This window comes from Quercus suber, unplaced genomic scaffold (genome assembly GCF_002906115.3).
Source record: "Quercus suber isolate HL8 unplaced genomic scaffold, Cork oak 2.0 scaffold_539, whole genome shotgun sequence".
Taxonomy (NCBI): Eukaryota; Viridiplantae; Streptophyta; class Magnoliopsida; order Fagales; family Fagaceae; genus Quercus; species Quercus suber.
In genome coordinates, this window is record NW_027069987.1 from 258323 (window position 1) to 281175 (window position 22853).

General features: G+C 36.4%; 2 protein-coding genes and 1 long non-coding RNA gene across 3 annotated transcripts; 1 reads left to right on the forward strand and 2 right to left on the reverse strand.

Annotated features, from left to right (window-relative positions):
• Positions 1-2752: 2752 nt before the first annotated feature.
• Positions 2753-3984, reverse strand: LOC136063531 (uncharacterized). Its single transcript, XM_065764046.1, has 2 exons — positions 3386-3984; positions 2753-3146 (listed from the first exon to the last, which is right to left on the reverse strand). The coding sequence occupies exons 1-2, from the start codon at positions 3982-3984 to the stop codon at positions 2753-2755; spliced, it is 993 nt and encodes a 330-aa protein (XP_065620118.1).
• Positions 3985-10478: 6494 nt separating this feature from the next.
• LOC136063538 (uncharacterized) lies at positions 10479-11607 on the forward strand. The gene is made up of 2 exons (XR_010625157.1): positions 10479-10855; positions 11186-11607. It is a non-coding gene; the product is annotated as an uncharacterized LOC136063538 (long non-coding RNA).
• Positions 11608-11741: 134 nt separating this feature from the next.
• On the reverse strand, positions 11742-22249 carry LOC111995169 (E3 ubiquitin-protein ligase RFI2). The gene is made up of 5 exons (XM_065764066.1): positions 21682-22249; positions 17720-17892; positions 15766-15824; positions 12476-12501; positions 11742-12385 (listed from the first exon to the last, which is right to left on the reverse strand). The coding sequence occupies exons 1-5, from the start codon at positions 21866-21868 to the stop codon at positions 11934-11936; spliced, it is 897 nt and encodes a 298-aa protein (XP_065620138.1). The 5' UTR covers positions 21869-22249; the 3' UTR covers positions 11742-11933.
• Between the last annotated feature and the right edge of the window lie 604 nt (positions 22250-22853).

A 22853-nucleotide genomic window follows, 5' to 3' on the forward strand; every position in this document is an offset into this window, starting at 1 on the left:
TTTATTGTTACAAGCCCTTCGAAATTAACCAATCCCTTGGCTTTTATCAATTCACTGCCAGGGGAAGAGATTATAGATTAATTAAGTCTTTAGTCTTCTCAGATAGGAACTGGAAGACAGAGTTCTTCTTCGTCTTAGGTTTCTGGGTTGGACACCCTACTGAGGTTGACAGGGACCCATTTCCTCCCTATACATGGGAGTTAGGAAACCTTCGTCCTGAAGGTATGCTCTTCCTATCTTTGTTATTTATTGTCTTCATTTTTATTTGTAATTTTTTAAAAATTCTAACTCTAAGCTCTCCGTCTTTTTTTTTTTACAGGTGCTAGACGACCTCATTTAAGTAGACTTTACATTGAACATATCCAGAAGGTTCGTCTGTACACTGATAGGGCGTTTCATTCTCTAGCAAGTCTTCAACGTCTTGCCATCTGGGGTTTAGGTCCGAAGCCTTCTGTCAAAGCTCTCGCACACGAGACTACAACCCGTAAACGTAAGCTTTTTTTTTTTTTTTTATCATCATTTTTTTTTTTTTTGTAATTGACATCCTTGCTTTTAGGAATGACAACAATGAAAAAAAAAAACAAAAACAAAAACAAGGAGGTGATGGATGAGGTAACTAAGCAGGGAGTGCAACCTCGTCCATCGGCAGGCGAAAAACGGAAAAACATATCGTCGAGGGTTGATTTGGGTGATCTCCCAAGTAGGCGCAATAGGGAGAAGAAAAGCAAGTCGTCCAAGCATCAAGACGTTCAACCTACTCCTCTCGTCCCTGATCCTGAGCCCCTAGTGCAAATACTTAGCTCAGAGCATAAGGACCCTCCGTATAAGAAGATCTCGTCCACAGTTCACGCACCCTCCTCGTCTCAGCCTTTGAAAGAAGTTCCTTAGCACCTTCTTGGGAACGAGGACTTGGCTTGGGAGAGGTTTATAGCAGCAATGACTGACGCGGATGTGGCAGCCTGTTACAATATGTCCCTGAAGGATTTTGAGCACTCTGATATTCATGATCTCTTCAGGTAAGTAAAACATTTTTCGTCTCGTCTTTATCAACCACTAAGATATGTATTTGTTAGGTTCTAACCAAATCTTAACCCTTGTAGGCAATGTCTAAGTTTATTGCTGCATCTAGGTAGGCAACTAATCTAGAAAAGACGAGAGTTTTGTTGGAGAAGAGGATCAAAAAGGTGAAGGACGAGAACAAGAAATGGGCTGAGGTGGCTGCTAAAGCTATGGACGAGGTGAAGGAGCTGAGGAACCTTAATGAAGAGCTAAGGAGTGACGTCCTTGAGAAGGACACTCGTCTTGATGACCTCCAAAAGAGGAACAACAAGTTGAGTGCCCTTCTCGAAAAGGCAAAGGGACCGCAGTTGCAGAATTTCAGGTGTCCAAGAAATTTACTGATATGCTGGATAGGAATTATGCAGCTAGGTTTGAGGACTTCAGGCTAGACGCCATTGAGAACTTCCCTAACCTTGACTTCAGCTATATAAAGCTCAATCTTAGTGCTACCACAAGTTCCCTCATCCAGACGAGTTCAGAAGACGTTAACATTAAAGATGATGCTAGCGCCCTACCTCCCCAGGACAAACCTAAGGACAATGCCCCTCCTGCTTAAAGACGAGATTTAAGTTGTACTCTTTTCTTCTCTCTCTTTCTTTTTTTTTTTTTAAATGTAACTCAAGTACATTAAGCTTGTCCATGGTTTTTAGGATGAGCTATTGAACAATTATTTTTGTTAGGGTGTTTGGACATTGGTTGTCCGCCTTTAAATAGTGAATTTTCTTTTCTATTATTGTATCGATGAGATTTCTTTTTGATATATTATTTTGAATTTTGACTCGTTCATAGGAGCAATGCCATGCATTTTCTTGTCATACTTAGAATTTCGCAAAGTAAAACATCGTCTTTGTGAAATGTTGATTACCAGCATTATTCATCCTTAAACTCAGCTGGTTCACCTTTTATGAAGATAACACAACCTTTCACTCATCCAAAAATTGAATTGTTTCAGCAGGTATTTTAACAAACGTGCTAATGCATTTCCTCATCCATGGGTTGGACGTGCGTTACACTTTACCTCGTCCATTATATTGACGGATATCCTCTGAACTTACTGTTATTCTAGCAGAGCTAGAGTTTTACCTCGTCCTTTACTTGGACGAGCATACATTGCTTTGCTTTTGGAAAAGCTTATTGACATTAATTCTCCGCATCCAGAGAATTTTCTCGTCTTAGGCTTTTCAGCCTTCTTATGGGTTGATTTGAACAAAAGTAGTATGGAAATTAGGAATTTACACAAACATTATATACATAGCATTAATATTGTTCACAGATGAGGCACATGCTCATGAGTTAATGCCTTCTAAAGAGTTAAACAAATACAAGCAAATCCATAACTTTGTCCATAACCACATCATAACAGCAATAAAATAACATTGTAAAATAATACTTAAAATATGTAGATAAACAAGCTCCTTATAGGGATAAACAGGCTCGTCCAGGATAATGCTCATCCAGGTTGGCACTACTGGTAATATCTCCTCAAGTGTTCAATATTCCAGGGATGTTCCAATTTCCTCCCGTCCAGGGCCTCCAAGTAGTAGGATCCTTGTCTCTTCCAGTTGATAACTCTGTAGGGTCCCTCCCACTTATGTCCTAATTTTCCGTGAGCTGGGTTCTTAGTGGCTAAAGAAACTATTTTCAAGACGAGGTCGCCTATGTTAAATCGTCTCGGCTTCATCATTGTATTATACTATCTAGCCATGAGATTCTTGTACCCTGCCATCCTTTGTTCTGCGTCCGTCCTTACCTCGTCTATCAGATCGAGGTTTACACGGAGTTGTTCCTCGTTATTTTTATCTTGATACATCGTCATCCTGTTGTTGGCCATGTGCACTTCCGCAGGTATAACTGTCTCAATCCCATAGGCTAACTTGAAAGGAGTTTCCCCTGTAGGGGTTCTCACAGTCGTTCTGTACACCCATAAGACACCAGGTAGCTTATCTGGCCATACTCCCTTTGCCCCCTCAAGCCGAGTCTTGATGATTTTCAGTAAGAATCGGTTTACAACCTCGGTTTGACCGTTGGCTTGAGGGTGGGCGGGAGAGGAATAGTGATTTTGGATTCCAAAGTGTTCATAGAAGTCCCTGAAAAGGGCATTGTCAAATCATCGTCCATTATCAGACACCAACACTTTGGGCGCCCCAAACCTACACAGGATGTTCTTCCAGACGAAATTCTTTACATTTTGTTGTGTGATATTAGCTAAGGGTTCTGTTTCTACCCATTTAGTGAAATAGTCTATCTGGTTCCAAGGGAAAAATGACCTAAGATATCTAGGCCCCATTGAGCAAATGGCCACGGGGCCATCATTGGGGTGAGATACTCTAATGGTTGTCTGGGGACATTACCAAATCGTTGGCATTGGTCACATACCTTGACATAAGTTTTTGCATCTACTTGGATAGTTGGCCAATAATACCCTGCACCAACGACCTTGTGGATGAGTGATCTGACTCTCGAATGATTTCCACAGGCTCCTTCATGAACTTCCCTTAACACATAATTCGCCTCGTCCGGAGTTAGACACCTGAGATAAGGTTGAGAAAAACCTCCCTTGTACAAAACTTCATCTATAAGGACATACCTGGCTGCTCTAATCCTGAGTCTTCTAGCCTCATCTTTCCCTTTCGGAAGTTTTCTGTCCTTCAAGTACGATATTATTGGGGTTATCCAATTTTCTTCATTCTCTATTTGCTGCACTTTGGGAAGATCTATACTTGGGACGTACTGAACTCCATCGAACTCATCCATGGCTCCAATTGCTGAGGCTTTCTTCGCTAAAATATCTGCTTCCACCTTCTCCTCCCTTGGGATTTGCACAAAATTAGCTTTCTTGAATTTCTTTACAAGCCGTAGCACTTTTTCCAAGTATTTTTTCATTCGCTCTTCCTTTGCCTCATACGTCTCATTTATTTGACCCATGACCAACTGAGAATCTCACAGGACAAGTATTGACTTTGCTTCCACAGACTTAGCCAGCTCCAAACCTTTAAGAAGGGCTTTATACTCAATTTCATTGTTGGTTGCTTGGTGTTGCAAACAGATCTTATGCTTCAACTTATCTCCTTCAAGGGATTGCAAAACCACTCCTATTCCTCCCGCATGTTGTGTGGACGAGCCGTCTACATGGACGACCCATTTTTTACTATCTTCCATTCTTAATACGTCATCGCAGCTTGGTGTGAACTCCATAATAAAGTCTGCTAAGGCCTGAGCCTTTATAGCATGCCTTAGCTGGTATCGGATGTCAAATTCACTGAGTTCGACAGCCCACTGGATCAATCGTCCTGCGGCTTCCAACTTGTTCATGACTTCTTGAGCGGGTGGTCTATCATAACATTGATTACATGGGCTTGGAAGTAGTACCTTAACTTCTTGGAAGCTGTTATAAGTGCGAAAGCTAACTTTTTTATTAGCAGATATCGTCCTTTCGCTCCCCTCAATGCCCTGCTAGTATAATATACTGGTTTTTGTACTTTTCCTTCTTCTCTTATCAATGCTGAGCTCACGGCATGCGGGGTAACTGCCAGGTATAAAAATAATTCTTCTCCCATCATGAACGGACTCAGCAACAGAGCTGTAACGAGGTTCATCTTCAAATCTTGAAAGGCTCTTTGGAACTCGTCCATCCACTCAAACACTTTCTTTAGATGCTTGAAAAATGGTAAACACTTGTCAGTAGCTTTAGAAACAAACCTGTTGAGGGCAGCAACTCGCTTGATAAGAGACTGGACTTTTTTGATACTTTGCGGAGGCTTCATATCTAGAATTATTTTAATCTTTTCTGAGTTTGCCTCGATCCCTCTTTGTGAAACCATAAATCAAGAAATTTTCCTGACGCTACTCCGAAAGCGCACTTGCTGGGATTCAACTTCATATTATATCGTCTGAGGGTATTAAAGGTCTCCTGCAGATCGTCCAGATGTTTTCCCTTGTCTAGGCTTTTTACCAACATGTCATCCACATAGACTTCTACATTTCGTCCAATCTAAGGATGGAACATGTGATTGACCAGTCGTTGGTATGTTGCTCCAGCATTTTTCAAGCCGAAAAGCATTACTTCATAACAGAATAAGCCTTGACTAGTAACAAAGGATTTCTTCTCCTGGTCGACCTTGTCCATCCTTATTTGGTTGTACCCTGAGAAAGTGTCCATAAAACTAAGTAATTTGTGGCCTGCGATAGAATCCACTAGTTGATCAATGCGCGGCAATGGATAGCTATCCTTAGGGCAAGCTTTGTTTAGATCAGTAAAATCTACACATATCCTCCACTTGCTGTTCGCCTTTTTGACCATTACTACATTGGTCAACCAATTTGGATAGTATACTTCTCGTATAAATTTTTCCGCCATCAACTTCTGAACTTCGTCTTTAATAGCATTATCTCTCTCAGGGGCAAACACTATTTTCTTTCGTCGCATTGGCTTGGAGGAAGGACATATGTTTAGACAATGGGTGATGACACTAGGATCTGTATCCGGCATATCCTCATGACTCCAAGCAAATACATCAGTGTTTTTCTTCAAAAACTAGACAAGGTCCTTCTTAATCTTTTCTTCTAGATCTGCCCCAATCCTGGTACATCTCTCAGGGTTGTTCTCATCTAAGGAAATATCTTCAACACTTCAGTGGGTTCAGCCACAATTCTCCTTTCTTCGGTACTCATCGTCTGCACTTGCTCGTCCATGGCGAGCATGGCCAAATAACACTCCCTTGTTGCCAGTTGGTCTCCCTGCACTTGTCCTACCCCATGCTTCGTAGGGAACTTAACTGACAGGTGGTAAATGGACGTGACTGCCTTCTAACTATTTAGAGTTGGTCTTCCAATTATGGCATTGTAAGAGGACAAGCAATCTACCACAAGGAAATTTACATCTTTGGTCACCTGCTGCGGATATGCCTCTACTACCACTGATAACGCAACGGTGCCTACAGGCTGTAACTTCATTCCTTCGAAACCCACTAGAGGCAAGTGTACTGGACGAAGCTGGTCTCGTCCAACCCTCATTTGCTAAAAAGCTGGATAATACAAAATGTCTGCCGAACTCCCATTGTCTATTAGTACTCTTCTGGTTGTGTAGTTAGCAATAACCAAGGTAATGACAATAGCATCGTCATGAGGGTGATGAATTCTTTCCTTATCCTCGTCTGTAAAAGTGATCGTCTGCTCGTCTGTGTTTCTCGTCCTAGGAAATCGTCCAAAGAGTTGAACATTTTGAACTACCTTTAGGTATGTCTTTATTGACTTAGACGACTGACTTATTGAACCACCTATAATTACTCTTATTTCTCCAAGTGGAGGTCATGACGACTCTTCTAGTTTCCCTTTCAACTTCTCGTCTTTGTGATCTTGTCCAAGGAAATTTCTCAATTTCCCTTCTCTAATGAGATTCTCAATTTTCTGTTTTAAATTGAAACATTCATCTATGTCATGCCCATAGTCTCTATGGAAACGACAATACTTGTTCCTGTTGCGCTTGTTGGGATTTCCCTTCAGTTTCTCTAGCCACTTCAAAGAAGGGTCGTTCTTGATTTGCATAAGGACTTGTTGGAGCGGTATGTTTAATGGTGTGTACTGTTGATTCCGCGTTGAAGGGCCTGCCTTCTTATTGTCTCGGTCTATCCTATCTTCTGTTCGCCCCTTCTTCGGACAAGGACCTTGTTCGGAGTGGCGCTGAGTGTTCGCTTCCATTCTTTTCCTTTTCTTGGCAATAATTGCATCTTCTGCATTCATGAAATTTTAGGCCGAATGGATGAGTTCAGTCGTAGTCTGGGGCTCTTGTTCGTAAAGCTTATGGATAAATAGGTCAGAGTTGATCCCATTGTGGAAGGCTGCTAACAATAGCTTGTCGTCCATCTCATCTACCGCTAAGGCTTCTCTATTGAAACAAGTAATGAAAGACCGCACAACTCTCATTTTCTCCTTGTTCTATGGTTAATAGGCTAGACGAGGAATGTTTGTGCCTTTGTCCTCCAATGAAATTATTAACAAATAACTTGTTCAATTTTTCAAAGGTACTTACCGAATTTGGGGGTATCTTGCTAAACCATACTCATGCGGGCCCTTTGAGGGTAGTTGGGAAGGCTCTACACATTATCTCATCTAGAACCCCTTGAAGATGTATAGTAGTCTTGAAGGTAGCAATGTGGTCAAAGGGGTCACGCGTCCTATTATATGAATCTAAAGAAGGCATCTTGAACTTTAGTGGCAAGGGATGGCCATTGATGGAAGCTGTAAAGGGAGAATTAGTTCTGTGGACCAAATCTTCTACGAGGTTTGCCCTTCTCATGTTCTTCCTCATCTCATACATAACTTTCCTCATCTGGTCTATCTCCCTCTCCAAGTGTGGTACCCTTCTTGGTGCAGTACCCCTTTATTAGCTTTCTGGCTCTGCATTTCTTCATCTCCCTGGCTCTGTCCATGCTCTTCTCCATAGGCCTCATGCTATTGCCTTCTGAGATTAATCTCCCTTCTCAATTCCTGGTTCTAGCGAGTTAACTCTGCCATGGCAGTAGCCATTGACTGCAAGTGTTGGACAGAAGATGGCTGCACGACAGGCGCCGATTGATGACCGCAACAAGGGTTACTGGAAGTGTCTCTACTTTCTTGAGGGCCTGGACTAGTAGCCCTTGATCTTGTCCAAACCATTTCAGCCCTTTTTCAGAGAAAGAAATCGCAAAACTTAACAAATAAAGTTCAAGCGCAACAAATATTCTTTCCCACAAACAGCGCCAACTGATAATTCCTAAGAAATCAATAGGCTGAAAATCTCAGGCATTAACGATCTAAAGGCTATTGGTGAATTCTGGGGAAAAAAAAAAAAAAAAAAAGCAAATCAAAGGAGACCGGTGGAGAATCCTCCAATGGCAAAGTCAGTATTTTGTGTGATTCCAAGTATAATGGAAGAAAAAACTGAATGAATTTACCTTCTTGTAGAATGCTTGTATAGTGTGTATGAAGCGGTTATTTCTTTTGTGTAACTTCCCCCGTTGTTGCGGAGTCTAGAAAACTTGGAAATAACTCCCGTAACTGCCATGAAAGTTGTATTGCTTGGCTTTATTTTCTCTAACCGTTGCTGGCAACGGTTCGCAATGATGAATTATGATCTCACCCAGGACGAGCTTGCCCAAGACGTGCTCTCCAGGACGAGATTGACCAGGACGATCTCTTCCTAGATGACCATTTTAATGGGCATGCTCTAAATCTGGATGAGCCTCATGGACGAATCTAGAGTGTTTTGTAGTCCCATCAAGTATATTAACTTGGATATTGGCAAATTTATTTTCATTTAATCTTGATAATAGGGCCAGCCCTAGACATTTTGGAGCCTAAGGCGAGAACTAAAAATGGGGCATTTTTTTATACTTATATATTAATTAAATTAATGTTTATTTAATATTTTATATTATAATATATTTCATTTAAATCTTTTTCTTGCCTTTTGAGATGCAAATTGACTAATTAAATTTTTCTTCTTTTTTTCTTTTTTTAAGTTTTTCATATCCAGATGCATATTTTCTAGTAGACATTTCTAACCAAACAATATTTTTATAATGACTAAAATAAAAAATAACTTTCAAGTATAAAGCAAATGAGAAATAGAATCTAATTTATATAAAAAGTATTATTGTAATTTTACTGAATAATAACAAATTTTTAGCAATCTCAACCTACATAAATAAAAACTTATTTAATATATTACTACTAACTAAAAAAATCACAAATAAACAAAAAATAAACAAAACACGCAGGTTTAAAAAAAGTGTAGAGCAAATGAGAAATAGAATCTAATTTATATAAAAAATATTATTGTAATTTTATTAAACAATAAAAATTTTTAGCAATCTCAACCTACATAAATAAAAACTTATTCAATATATTACTACTAACTTAAAAAAAATCACAAATTTTTTTTTTTTTTTTTTTTTTTTTTTTTTTTTTTTTTTTTTTTTTTTTTTTTTTTTTTTTTTTTTCCAGAATTCACCAATAGCCTTTAGATCGTTAACACCCGAGATTTTCAGCCTACTGATTTCTGAGGAATTATCAATACTCAACATTAAATTTATGTTAATGATATGGCAAGCAACGTCATAAGAAGATGTGTAACAAGTTTATAAAGATCAAATAAATGAGAAAAAGATTATCCCATGTGTAGGTAATTTAAACTAAGAGGCATATACAAAGAAATGTGAAGAAATATGTTGGGCTATCATTAGCAAGGCCTAACGAGTATATCTGAATATATTAACAAATATATTAAGTATGAAAACCTACAATACCCAAATCCTACCCAGCCCTGTGACGGCTCTAAAAAGCAACTCAACCCGAAGGATGGATTTGGGTTGGACTATCAAGTTGTGGTCATTTTATGAGGTTTAATCATTCAACTTTTCAAATTCATTATTCAATAATTGATTACATTTTAAACAATTGTGAATGATTTTCCAACTTTCTTAAAACTAAAATTTATAATAACAAATCATATCAAACAAACAAATTTATATATTTCCAGCACATATATATTCAAATTATTAATAACATAGGTGGGTTCAGGTTACTTGGATTAAAAATTTACCAATCCAAACTCAATCTACCTACCCAGACCTTCATAAGAAATTTTAGACTCAACCTACTCATCACTCTATGAAAAATCAATCCAAAGTGTCAAGTCAAGTAGAGCTGGGTCAGATTTGTGTCTTTGTGAATTCAATGCACACCCCTAACTGTTAGACCCATTGCTTTAAGATGTGATTGATATCACAATATTAGGTTTTGGTCATGAATAATTAAGGCAATTGTCATGAATCAAAAAGTATGGGACACATGCCATTCAATGAATTTGTCAAAGCCTGTTTTTAAATCACAAGCACAAATGTGACATATGCATGGAGCCCAAAGACCAATATGATAAATCCCCTAATTCTCTGGGTATAAAATTCAATAACAAAAACCAGTAAAAATTGGAAGGGAGGGCTCCCCCTACTCTTTTGAAGAAAAAAAAAATTTTGACACGTCCTTGCACAACTTTGTGGGCAGAATCTGTGACAAAATCCCAAATATTTTTTTTTTGGTAGACAAGCCCAAATAAGGGGACTTAAAAACCCGGGAACAAGCAGGTGGAAGATGTGCCCATAACTTGCACATGATATGGGTCCTCCCTCCCACAGTTTTAACATTCTACTCTTTAGCATAATATGCTAATGTAAAAGCTCATTTTATAAGACCAACACCAATACAAAGTTGGGCCAATTAATGGATATCCCATATATTGTTTGAGCACAAACTGATTTTTATACACGTTTCCTTTGCTCATAAAAATCAACAAGTGTTTGCAAAGGAGAGAAGGGAATGTTTTTGGACATAAATAGACAAAGACCCACTTAACAGTAACCCTGAGGCGCAGTTGGTATATATATATATATTTTTTTTCTTTCCTTCTGGTCAAAAGTTGTTTAGAAACTTAATGAATGGCATCAATGATGGATTGCCTGAGATTCTTATCTATGGCGGCTTAGCAATCATCAGTCAAATAGCATATTTGGTTGAAAACAGTAAAGAAATTAAAATAATTACTTTATTGACAGTGGAGACACTTCTTTTCTGCAGTTCTGGTGGTAGACCAGGGAGTTCAGTGGTTCTTCAATGATTCCTCCTTACCCTGGCAGTAATGCTCGAGCCCGTGATAGAGTCCAAGCTCTTCAGGCATACTATCAGCAACAGCAGCCAAGCAATTCAACATCCATGCGCACACCCATCATTTCTGGAAGCCGAAGATCCAGCAATCATAGAGGCATGGCTCATCATAGAGGATCCAGTGACCAGTCCTCATCATCTGACCAAACTGGTGCTTTTATATTGTCCACCAGGTTCATCAGGTCGTAACTATCAAGAAGCTGAAAATCCTCTGTCAAGTCGGTACCATTCGTGGGAAAGAGATCACTTGCCGTCATTCTCATTGAACCAGGTGACAGAGAGTCAGGATGGGGGTCATATCACCAAGCTGCTAGTGGGTCAGATTCCAGTATCAGATCCAGCAGCTACGTCAAAGCATGGATCCGAGAGGACATCTGCACAAAATCGGTCTTAAATTTTATTCCTTATCCTTTTCCGGTGANTAGAGGCATGGCTCAAGTAGGACCAGTGCCTCATCATCTGACCAAACTGGTGCTTTTATATTGTCCCCAGGTTCATCAGGTCGTAACTATCAAGAAGCTGAAAATCCTCTGTCAAGTCGGTACCATTCGTGGGAAAGAGATCACTTGCCGTCATTCTCATTGAACCAGGTGACAGAGAGTCAGGATGGGGTCATATCACCAAGCTGCTAGTGGGTCAGATTCCAGTATCAGATCCAGCAGCTTACGTCAAAGCATGGATCCGAGAGGACATCTGCACAAATCGGTCTAAATTATTCCTTATCCTTTTCCGGTGAAGCAAACTACCACTACTATGCTGAAACCAAAAATTATGTATGCTTGAGAAAAATGATATATCATGCTTGGAGTCTGTCAGATTGGCAGATTCAAAAAAAAAAAAAAAAAAGAACTGTGGAGTGGCCCCCAAAACGAGTTTTTGCCGGCCACATGGTGGTGTGATGGACTTTGGCTTCCTCTAGTTCTTTGCCTTTTGAGATATAAAATAAGATCACATGCTAGGTGGAAACAATAGGATTTGGGCAGTAGTCTTGCCAATTTCATATCAACTTGAGTGACCCACAATCTTAGACTCTTGAGAAGCCCCATGGTATATTGGACCAACTATATATTTAATTCACTTACCAAAGTAAATGAGCTGTAACAAACATGCCACATTTAATATATATATATATATATATTTTTTTTTTTGGATAAGTGACATTTGATAAGTTGACACTACGACACGTAAAAGGTAATTACTGAAGAAGGTATGCTATCAACAGCATTTGCCAAATTGATTGATGCATACCTATGACCAACAAGGAATGATGGATGCATAAAAGATCCTGATCTTGGTATATCAGAGCTGGTCCTTGCCGACCTTTGAGTGCCAGGCAGAACAGAAGGCTGATCAGGCACAGCAATACGGCTGCTGGATGTAGGGAAGGGAGAGGAATGGTGCTCCCAACTGTGATAATGAGGATCCATGGCAGGAAAAGCATAGGAAGTTGGCATCTCACTAGGTGGGCCCCAGTGATTATTTATGCTAGAAGCCTCTGAAACATTACCATTGGAATTTGAGGATGAGGGATGGATTGGTCCAAAGTAAGCAATATATGGGCACGGATGAGTAGATGATACAGCTGTCTGTTCGGCAAAGATAGCATGTTGCCCCAGTAGATCATGATCTATATGATGACATCATCATTCAGTCAAAATGCTCTTCTAGACATAAATGTTAAACATAACTGTGGCAAAGAAGGGGAGCAAAATCTTACATGCACTTGACGAAAATTCCCCTTCCCTGAAACAAATGGTAAAAAAACAAATTGAAAACAAGAAGAGGAGAATTAACAATAAGAAAAGAAGAAATGCCACCAAATACAAGAAGAGAAACCAAGTCAGGGAAAAAAAAACTAATTCAACAGAATCTATAAGAAAGCACACAACAAACAGCTGTTCTTGATAAGTAAAAAATGTAGCAATTCTTCAGCTCAAGACTTTACATTTAAACAATTTCAAAACTTTTTATTTCTTGATAAATAATCAATAAATAAACTTTACATTTAAAAATTTTCTAAACAAAGAGGAAGAGGTGAAAACACTATCAAAACATAGGCAAAAGGGACAGTTTAGGAATATTTGCTGATAGACAAACTCCCTTTTATCATAATGTATTGATAGTGATTGCACCTCTTCCTCGTCCTTTATCCTTACACCAGATTTTTTTAATTTTTTTTTTATTGGTACTCCACCAGATTGTGAAACTATTTCCTCATATGCTTTGCACCTTTATCTTTCTCTGAGGAGTTTTCAATTGTAAAAGCAGTCATATTCATGCGAAACAAGCAGACATTCTAATGGGAGCAGGTGGAGACAATAAAAATTTCAGCATTTCTATGTTATTAATTCCATTCTATTCCGGCCATAACGGCCGAAAAATACTGTGCTGGTAAACAAACCGAAACAGTAACCCACCCTATTCCACTTCGGAAAAAATTGCGGTCATTCCGGTCTATTTCGGGGTGTTTTGGTAAATATTGGCCGAAATTCAAGAGTCGGCCAGCATGAAGTTTGTGCTTAAAAAAAAAAAAAAAAAAAATTGTTCTTAAAACCAAAACAAATATGCATTCTGTAAACCACAAAAACCTCAAAAGGAAAAAAAAAAAAAAAAATGAAAAGAAAAGAAATGAACAAAGGTACCTGTACAGCCAAAAAAAAAATCATATTGAGAAATTTGAGACTCAAAACTTGAGAAGAGGCATTGCTGCACTGGTACTGATAGAGGATACAAAAGTTACGAACAAGGATGAAGGCAAAACGTAGATGTAAAAGTGTAAATAAAGATATGATAAAATTTAAAAGTATGAAGTGTAAAAATCGAGGAGACAGAATACGTTTGTGGTTAAGAATAAACAAGAAAAAATAATTAGAAATGAGAAGTAAGTAATATATGTCTGGTGAGGAAAAATAATACTGTAATAAAAAAAATAAAGGTTGAAAATTGTGTTGTATTGGGCAGTGTGCTTATTTGAAAGAATCAAACCATTGCCTAGCCTGTAGTAGTTTTATTATAATTTTTTTTCAGATTTTAGTTTTTTTTTTTTTTTTTTAGTTTTTCCTTTTTGCTTGAAAGACCCCAATATATTGACCAAAATTCAATTTTATTGACATAAAAAAATTCAGGTGGTCCCAAATTTTTTTTAAAGGTAAATAAATATATAAATTTTAAATTATTATATATATATATATATTTTTTTTTTTTTCACGTCAGGGTGGTCCTAGGACCACCTTGGCCATAAGGTGGCGCCGCCACTGAGGAAAATTCCATCTCTATAGAAATTTAAGGTTTTCATCTGTGGTGTGGCTGACTTGGAGAGAAATATTAGAACTTTTTATGGTATTAACAGTCTAATCATGTAATTAAGCAGTTGATGTTGCAGTCCCTACGAGTGGATGACTGTTTTGGGTAGCATGCTCTCATCTTTTTTAGATTTTTAAGATATTATGAGCATGAGATTTGTAATTATTTAGTAGTCAATTTCGAACCATCTCCTCTCTTGAATAAAATTATTACACTTGTTATAATAAATAAAGATAGATAGTTGTAATTCAATTTAAAGAGCATAAAGGGTGCAGCCATGGTACACGGGCAGAAGACACAGGACACCCACAACAAGAACAACCAAACTGTAGCCAAAAGTTTTAGTTCAGCTATGAATCCTTAACAAATAGATCAAGATGGCTATATGTATTTCTTTTTTGCTAATCTATCCTATCTAAAAGCATACTCTCTGTTACCTCCTTAATTTACATGTAATTTTCAACCACTTATACTAATGTTATTTAGGTCTTCCTCTACCATTTTCTGTTTCTTTGACTTGAATCAACAAACTTTTTCGTTATTGGTACATTAATCACTCTCCTCTGCATAGGAACACCCACAAGGAAAAGAGAAAATAAAAAGAATACAAAATTAACATCTAAAAAATGCAAGCTAGAATTATATATTAAAAAGGAAAAAAAAAAAAAATCAAATCTTCATTGCTACCATTTCAGCGGAGATATAAAGTATAGAATCTGTATTAAATTTAAGCACAACTGATTTCCAAATTTACAAACTACAGCTTTCTGCTAATGATTTTATTTCCCTCCTAACTTCCGATGCACCTTAAGGATTTAAGACTGCATTTTGCTTCATCTCTTCACCTTCTTGATAATTATATTTTGTGTCTTCCTCCTTGACCAATGAAAGAATTGTCTCTATCTCCATTGTGGTAATTCTATCGTGCTAAATTTTCATGTTTTTCTTCCAAATCTAATCACTGTCTACAAGGAAAGATAGGACTAAAATGAGGAAATCTAGTTAAAAAGAGGGGTGGCTCCTATTGATGAAAAGAAAGGAAACTTCCTTGAGATGGTTCTGTCCATGCTAAAATATGATGAGAGGCTATTCCTCCCTGAACAAAAGGATCAGTCAAAAGAAACATCTTTTTTTTTTTGGATAAGTAATAAGATTATATAAATCAAAAAAAAAATAGTCACCCAAGAAACAACTTGTTCTTTCTTCAAAAATTTCTGATCTTTAAACAATTAAGTTCTTTTTGTCTTCAATTCTTCAAGGGGTTACATTTAGAGGAGAGCGATTAATGCACTAATAAGAAAGAGAGTTGATTCAAGTTGAGGAAATGGAAAAAGGTAGAGGAAGACCAAAATAACATTACTAGAAGTAGTTAAAAAGGACATGACAGTTAATAAAGTAATAGAGACTATGACTTCGAATAAGATACAACAAAGGAAATAATACATGTGGCCAACACCAACAAATCTATTGAGGATTNTTTTTAATTTTTTTTTTATTGGTACTCCACCAGATTGTGAAACTATTTCCTCATATGCTTTGCACCTTTATCTTTCTCTGAGGAGTTTTCAATTGTAAAAGCAGTCATATTCATGCGAAACAAGCAGACATTCTAATGGGAGCAGGTGGAGACAATAAAAATTTCAGCATATATATTGAAGAACAAAACAACTCATATTAAAGCTCTAATTATGGGATCATGCTTACTCAAATGATGAAGGAAGACGCGTTAAGCTACCAAATGGACACCAGTGAATCCCGAACGACTGCAAAAAGCGTTTAGAAAACCAAATGAAACAAAATTGGATAGCATAATAAATGAAACAATACTTCTGATACATCTAGCTCTACATCTATTATCCCATACAGAAGAGCTTTACTTCATTAATGACCAGTCGAAAATGTCATGGTGCTAACAATGAAATCAAGAAAAAGTCGCATGTTGAAATATATCCAAAGTTATCTAAAAGACATCAACAGCTAGCATGCTTTAAAATATAATCCATCAAACACCATTATCTAAGATGTTGATTTTAATTTCCAATCTGGCCATGGTTGCATAATTAGCAGTCTCTTGAATACTTTCAACTAACTCCTCAGGAATATATATATATTGGAATAAATAACAAGCACTTGGAGGACATTGCAGATTCTAAACAGCTTTTGAACCAGCTAATGGAAAACATTTTCTAAGTGTCCAACTTCACAGAAGAAGAATTATGCATGAATTAGCCTAAGAATTACGAAGACTGTATAAAGGACACTAAACTGACTTTCATGAATCATGAGTCCTGTTTGAAGATGAGAGAAAGGCTCATTTACTTGACTGCTCAGTTGCATCCTCCATCAAGACATGTAAAGGACCATGCATCAGCATTTTAGAAATTGGGATATGAAGGATTTGTCAATTCTCCTGGAAGCTTAAATCAGCATCCAGTATCATCAGCATTCATAAAGCTCACTTTAAAAATTGGGATGCCAAAAATTTGAACAAAAGGATCAGTCAAAAGAAACATCTTTTTTTTTTTGGATAAGTAATAAGATTATATAAATCAAAAAAAAAATAGTCACCCAAGAAACAACTTGTTCTTTCTTCAAAAATTTCTGATCTTTAAACAATTAAGTTCTTTTTGTCTTCAATTCTTCAAGGGGTTACATTTAGAGGAGAGCGATTAATGCACTAATAAGAAAGAGAGTTGATTCAAGTTGAGGAAATGGAAAAAGGTAGAGGAAGACCAAAATAACATTACTAGAAGTAGTTAAAAAGGACATGACAGTTAATAAAGTAATAGAGACTATGACTTCGAATAAGATACAACAAAGGAAATAATACATGTGGCCAACACCAACAAATCTATTGAGGATTCATAGTCAACCCCAAAAAATTTGAGACTAAGGCTTTGTGGTTGTTGTAGTGATTCGATCTTCGATATACTAGTTAAATGTCCCAACTAACATTAAACCATTAGTTTGAAATGTGACCCATAGAAAGCTAATACAATGACTAGCACGACTAGTTCTTTTCATGTTCCTCATTGTGTTTGAAACAAATGAAAAGATTGAACATCTGCTGCTTCATTGTGAAAAGGCTCACTTCCTCTCATGCTAAAGTTTTGACAAGGAAATTCTAGTTAGGCTTGCCCTAAGGATATTAGTTCCTTTTCTTCTAAAAACCTTCACAAACAATGTGGCGCACCCTTTTTTGCACTCTTCTAATACGGCAAAACTTAGGTACAATTCTTTAGGTGCACTACATTATGTTCACCAATTAAATTTAAATACATGGTTATATTGATCAATGAAACACAAACAATGTTTTGTTTTTTAAGGACAATTAAATTCAATACATTCGTGTGTTTGAATTTAATTGGAGAACCTAATATACTGTACCTTATACTGTATCTAAGTTATTGTACCTAAGTTTTACCTCTTCGAAGTTCCAATATTGTTAGTTAATTTTTAGAATAAAAAATTTCCACATACAATGGGTGCTAAAAAGAATTGAAAAGTAAATGACACACAATGGACATGCATAAGTGAACTGCAGATAGAGGCATAATCGTTTATATAAGAAATGGTGATAACAAAAACATTAGTATTAAAAAAAGGATCAGAATTATATGCTGCAGGATGATGTGTAATGGAAATTTGTTCTCTTTACCATTTCTGAGTAGCCAAGCTCATAAAGATCTTCATCATGGGTAGGCCAGTCATCCATATTTAATTCCGGAAAAGTACGACAGCCATTAGCATAAAGCCATTGTCCTTTCTCAACCTTCCGACAATTAGGGCACTGCATTGCACCTTTTATATTAAATGCTGAACCGATGCAATCTGAAAAAGAATCATCACAAAATAGTCATTAGCATAAGAAAAGGGAAACATACAAGCAATACTTACCGCTTATTAGAAATTTACAGTCAACAAAAGGCAATTATCAAACAAAACAAAACACAAGTAATATCAATATGTAATTAAAGTATCACTATATTGAGATCCTTCAAAGAAGTGTGTTTGATTAATTTATAATATAAAGGAGGGATTTGGAAATTGAAAGCAAGTGCTAGATTGAGAAGAGCATCAAGAATGAAAATGCAAAATAAGTGTGCATCAATTAATTTATACTATAAAGAAGAGAAATTGGAAGTTGCAAGCATTTTCTAGATGGAGAAATGCACCAATAAAGAAAATACTCCATGTTCTAAATGACCAGTTAGCATGGTTTAAGAAGAGCCATCAGACATTTAAACCAAGCAAGGTGCACTGCACAAGATGTGCCAGTGCACCACACATAAAATTTTTAAAAAAATTTAATAAATAAATATACGAGTTAGTATGCTGAAATTGATTCTAAGTATTCCGCATGTAATGGTGAATAGATGCAACAACACATTGCAACAACTATCGTAAGAACAGGAGCCCACATTATTACCATCCCAATGTAAAAAAAAAAAAAAAAAGATTGACAATATAAGATTTATATACTCCATCGTATAGATAAACTGAGGCTACCCTTCCTTTTTCTTTTCTTCTCTTTAATAAGTAACTGAGGCTACCCTTCCAGGAAGAAAACAGAGGAATAGCATACCCCTGCTCCAGAAGTAAGTAATATTCAGAGTGTTGTTGATTACATAAAATTTGAAAATCATAACCTTGTTTTGAAAACAAGGTAGCTGGCTTTGTACAATATTTTTGTAGTTTATTTAAAATTTCGACAAAGAACTTTTTCCAAGTGCATGTAAATTCTTCAAAATTGGAGAGCTTTGATGGATCGCCCTTATAATATTAATGTATGTATATATATACTTTTTTTTTTTTTTTTTGTGGGGGGGGGGGGGGTGGTATTTTTGTCTTAGCACTTAGCATAAGAATAATATTTTTGCAAACTTCTAACACATAGAGAGCTTCTAACCTCCAACACCAAATCATTTGCAACATACCCACCATGTCACAATAGTCAATTTCCAATGTCAAATCATAACTACTTATAAAAAAAGTCAAATCATACTAATAATTACAAAACCAACAACACCCTCATATGGTCTTAACTTAAACCACAAAATTACTTATCTTCTATCTATCTTCTTTTCCTGATCCTCAAAAACCAATAATTTAATAGAAACCCAAAAGTTACCCCACCAAAAAAAAAAAAAAAAAAAAAAAAAAAAAGGGAAGAAAAAAAGTTAAAATGAAAAATCCACTACAAAAGGACAACCTATCTACCACGTAAAACAAGGAATCAGAATCCTCATATGGTCTTAACTTAAAGCACAAAAACTTATCTTCTATCTTCTTCTCCTGATCCTCAAAAACCAATAATTTAATAGAAACCAAAAAGTTACCACAAAAAAAAAAAAAAAAAAAAAAAAAAGGAAGAAAAAAAGTTAAAAAAAAATCCACTACCAAATGACAACCCATCTACCACCTAAAACGAGGAATCAGAATACTCCATTTTCCTTGAGATGGAGAAGGTCCAAATCAATGAAAATTTAAATTCTCATATATCTAGGCGTACATGTTTTTTTTTTTTTGATAAGTAAGTTAAACACAGTTGCTTGATGGGTCTTGAACCAAAAAACCTCACCTTCCACCTCTCTCTTACACAGTGTTGGTAAAGGCACATTTAAAGTGCGAAGTGTCAAGGCTCCAGCGGTTTTGCCTCTAAAGCACTAGCTCAACGCGCTTTTTTTTTTTTTTTTTTTTTTCAAAAAAAAAAAAAAAAAACACTAAACTAAACTGTAGCCATAAGATCTTAACATTATTGATATAAAGTTATAAACCATTGAATATATAGAATTCAGTCTTATGTTATGTTGCTGTACAGTATACACTTAAACCCAATCCATCCAACTTTACAAATTCTATAAGACCAATTTGGGACTGCAATCATTCCACAGTCCAACACAGCTCTCATGTTTTCACCAAGCAATAAAGACAAATCTCTTCTTTTTGCCTTTACCACGCCTATTTCTCTCTCTCCTCTCCCCTCTCCTCTATCTACTTCCTTTGTAACTCTTTTTTATTTTTAATTTTTTTTAATAAATATTTTACATCTTCTTCTCTCTCTCTCTCTCTCAATATTTTAATGTGCAACCTGGAACCCAATAACACCCATCCCTTTCTTCTCTTGTAAGAACCAACACCCCACTTCTTCTCTCTTTATTGTGTGGCTGTAACATGTCCTGAACCCCACAACCCCCTAATTATTCTTCTTCTTCTTTTTTCCTTTTTTATTTTTTGTTTTCTTTATTTCTTGGTTCTTTTCTCCCCAAAACAGTAATCCACCCATCTTCTTCTTCTTATTTTATTTTTTCCCCAATTAAAGATCTAACCACTACATACATAACATTACCTAAACAAAAACTTCAAATTTTAAACAATGCAAAATCCATTACAAAATGATTACCCATCCACCACTTCATGGATCTAAATGTGTATACGCTTTTTTATAGGTAAGACACAGTTTTTCAACCCACAACCTCACCTTCCACCTTACTCTTACAAGGGGAGGAGGTACCATTTGAGCTACAACTATTGTCATCTAAATTTGTACATGGTGTGATGTCATATAAAATCTCATTTCCACCAAATAAGAATACCACCTGATTTTGAATAACAACACTCTCTATATACCTTTAAATTCATGGAAAATTAAATCTCCACTATAAAATGATCCCTTCTCATTACAAATGGAGAAAATCCTAATCCTTCAATAGAACTAGAATAAATTCTTGAAAATCAACTACGCACTTCACCAATTAAAGATCTAATCACTACATGGGACACAGTTTTGTTTGGAGGAATCCCTTCCAACCCATTACATAGCAACTCATAAAACCATCCACATGGATTATTAAACAATTCACATAGCTCATTAAATAGATCATGCGAATAACGGACAGCAAGAATGGTTTTATCAATCACCATGTAATGAGTTGAAGAAATAAACTTTTTTCATTGAGAAGGTCCATTTCATATTGAAAATTTACGCTCTCATAAATCTAAAGCTGCTAATGGTTTTTTTCATGGGTAGCTTACACACATGCCCAACGAGCCAATTAGTATGCAATACACAACCTCACCTTCCACCTTAGTCATTGGGACCTAAATCTTCACTACAAAAATGAACCCTCTCCATAACAAATAGAGAAAATCCGAATCCCACAATAAAACTAGAATAGATCAAAGTTTCAAAAATCAACTACAACTCATTGGCACCTAAATCTTCACTAGAAAAAAATGATCCCTCTCCATACCAAATAGTAAAAAATAAAAAAAAATAAAAAACCCTAATCCCACAAATGAAACTAGAATAGATCAAAATTAACCACATACTTCTCAAATTAAAGATCTAACCACTACTTATATTACTCAACCAATAGCTTCCTACTAATCCCACTTACATACCCCAATTTTAGCTCAATCAAAAAACACCCAAAAAAGCTAAACACCCCCAACTGATCTCAGCTCAAAAGGCACAAATTCAAGTTCAATTCTTTCCCAAACCCCAAATCACAGCCAGATCTCACAGAAAAAAACAATCAACAAAAATTCGAAATCGAAATCGAAATCGAAATCGAAATTATCGAAAAAAAAAAACTGTATAAAAAATTCGTGACTCACCGAGATGGAATTGATGCCCACATTGAAGCTTGGCCCAAGATCTGTCGCCATTATCGGCCACAACCTCGAGGCAAATCGAGCACGAGACGGAGCCACCGAAACATTTTTTGCTTCCATTTCCACCAACACTACTATCAGTACCACCTTCATCGTCGACCACCGAAACGTCATCGTTTCCTAGTCCCATAAATTATATAATAAAAAATAATAATAATCCACACGCAAATCCTTTTGTTTCAGAACCCTAAAATAAAAAACAAACAAAACGCCACCGTTTTAAAACCCAAACCGCCCTTTTTGTCCGAAAGAAGAAAAAAACGACGTCGTATGAAATCTTCGATGAACATCAGACAATAGCTGAGAATGGTTCGGGATTTGATTTGTGAAAAAAAAAAAAAAAACTCAATCTCTTTCGCTTTGTGTTTTCTTTGCTTTTTCTCTCTGGCTCTCTGTTTTTGTGTTTTCTGTGTGTAAGAGAGAGAGAGAGAGAGAGAGAGAAGTTGAACCGTTGGATTAGGATGGAGTGGGTTGGATTATGGTTAGAGAGGTTGTAATAACCGCTGTCTACACGGTGGTAATATGGACGGCTAGGATTGAGTTTTGGGGAGTTTTGTACGGTTGGATTTTAGTTGACGAGATTGAAGTTGTGGTTTGCCTTAAGACTAATTTTTTTTTTTTTTAATTATAGAATTTGTTGGTCTAAGACTCTGAGCTAAGATTTTGTTTTTTTAATTTATTTTCTCGTTGGGTTGGTATGTTTGGTTAGAACGGGTCACGGGTGGGTCATGTTTGGTGTAGGCAACATTTACGGGTCGGGTCAGGAAGTGAGGTTTATGGGCTTAAGTGGGTGTGCAAAATTCAAGGCCTAAATTTTTAAATCTTTGCCCCCCAATTTAAAGGAAGAAGTCAGTCCACAGTTCAAAATTTTTTAGTGTTATTGCCATGCCCTTATCTTCCAAGGGTAGCCCTTTTTTATTATTTTTATTATTATTATACTACTATTATTTGATTGTTACAATGAATTAATGAAGATTTGAACACTAAACATTTCTTTGGAAACGCCAAAAAATACCAATTGAGTCATAAAAATCTTAATTTATGAGTGATAAATTGATTTCATATTGTGAATTTGTGATTGATCTTCCTTAATTTTAGTTAAGTTTAAATATTTT

Bases quoted from the DNA above. Each gene is read 5' to 3' on its own strand.
- LOC136063531 (XM_065764046.1), bottom strand. From the start codon at position 3,984: ATGGGTCAAATAAATGAGACGTATGAGGCAAAGGAAGAGCGAATGAAA. The intron at 3,147-3,385 runs GTATCTCACCCC...TGCCCTTTTCAG, and splicing joins GTCCCCAGACAACCATTAGA to GGACTTCTATGAACACTTTG.
- LOC111995169 (XM_065764066.1), bottom strand. From the start codon at position 21,868: ATGGGACTAGGAAACGATGACGTTTCGGTGGTCGACGATGAAGGTGGT. The intron at 15,825-17,719 runs GTAAAGAGAACA...CGCTTTTTGCAG, and splicing joins AGCTTGGCTACTCAGAAATG to TCGTTCGGGATTCACTGGTG. The intron at 12,502-15,765 runs GTAAGCATGATC...CATTTGTTTCAG, and splicing joins CGTCTTCCTTCATCATTTGA to GGAAGGGGAATTTTCGTCAA.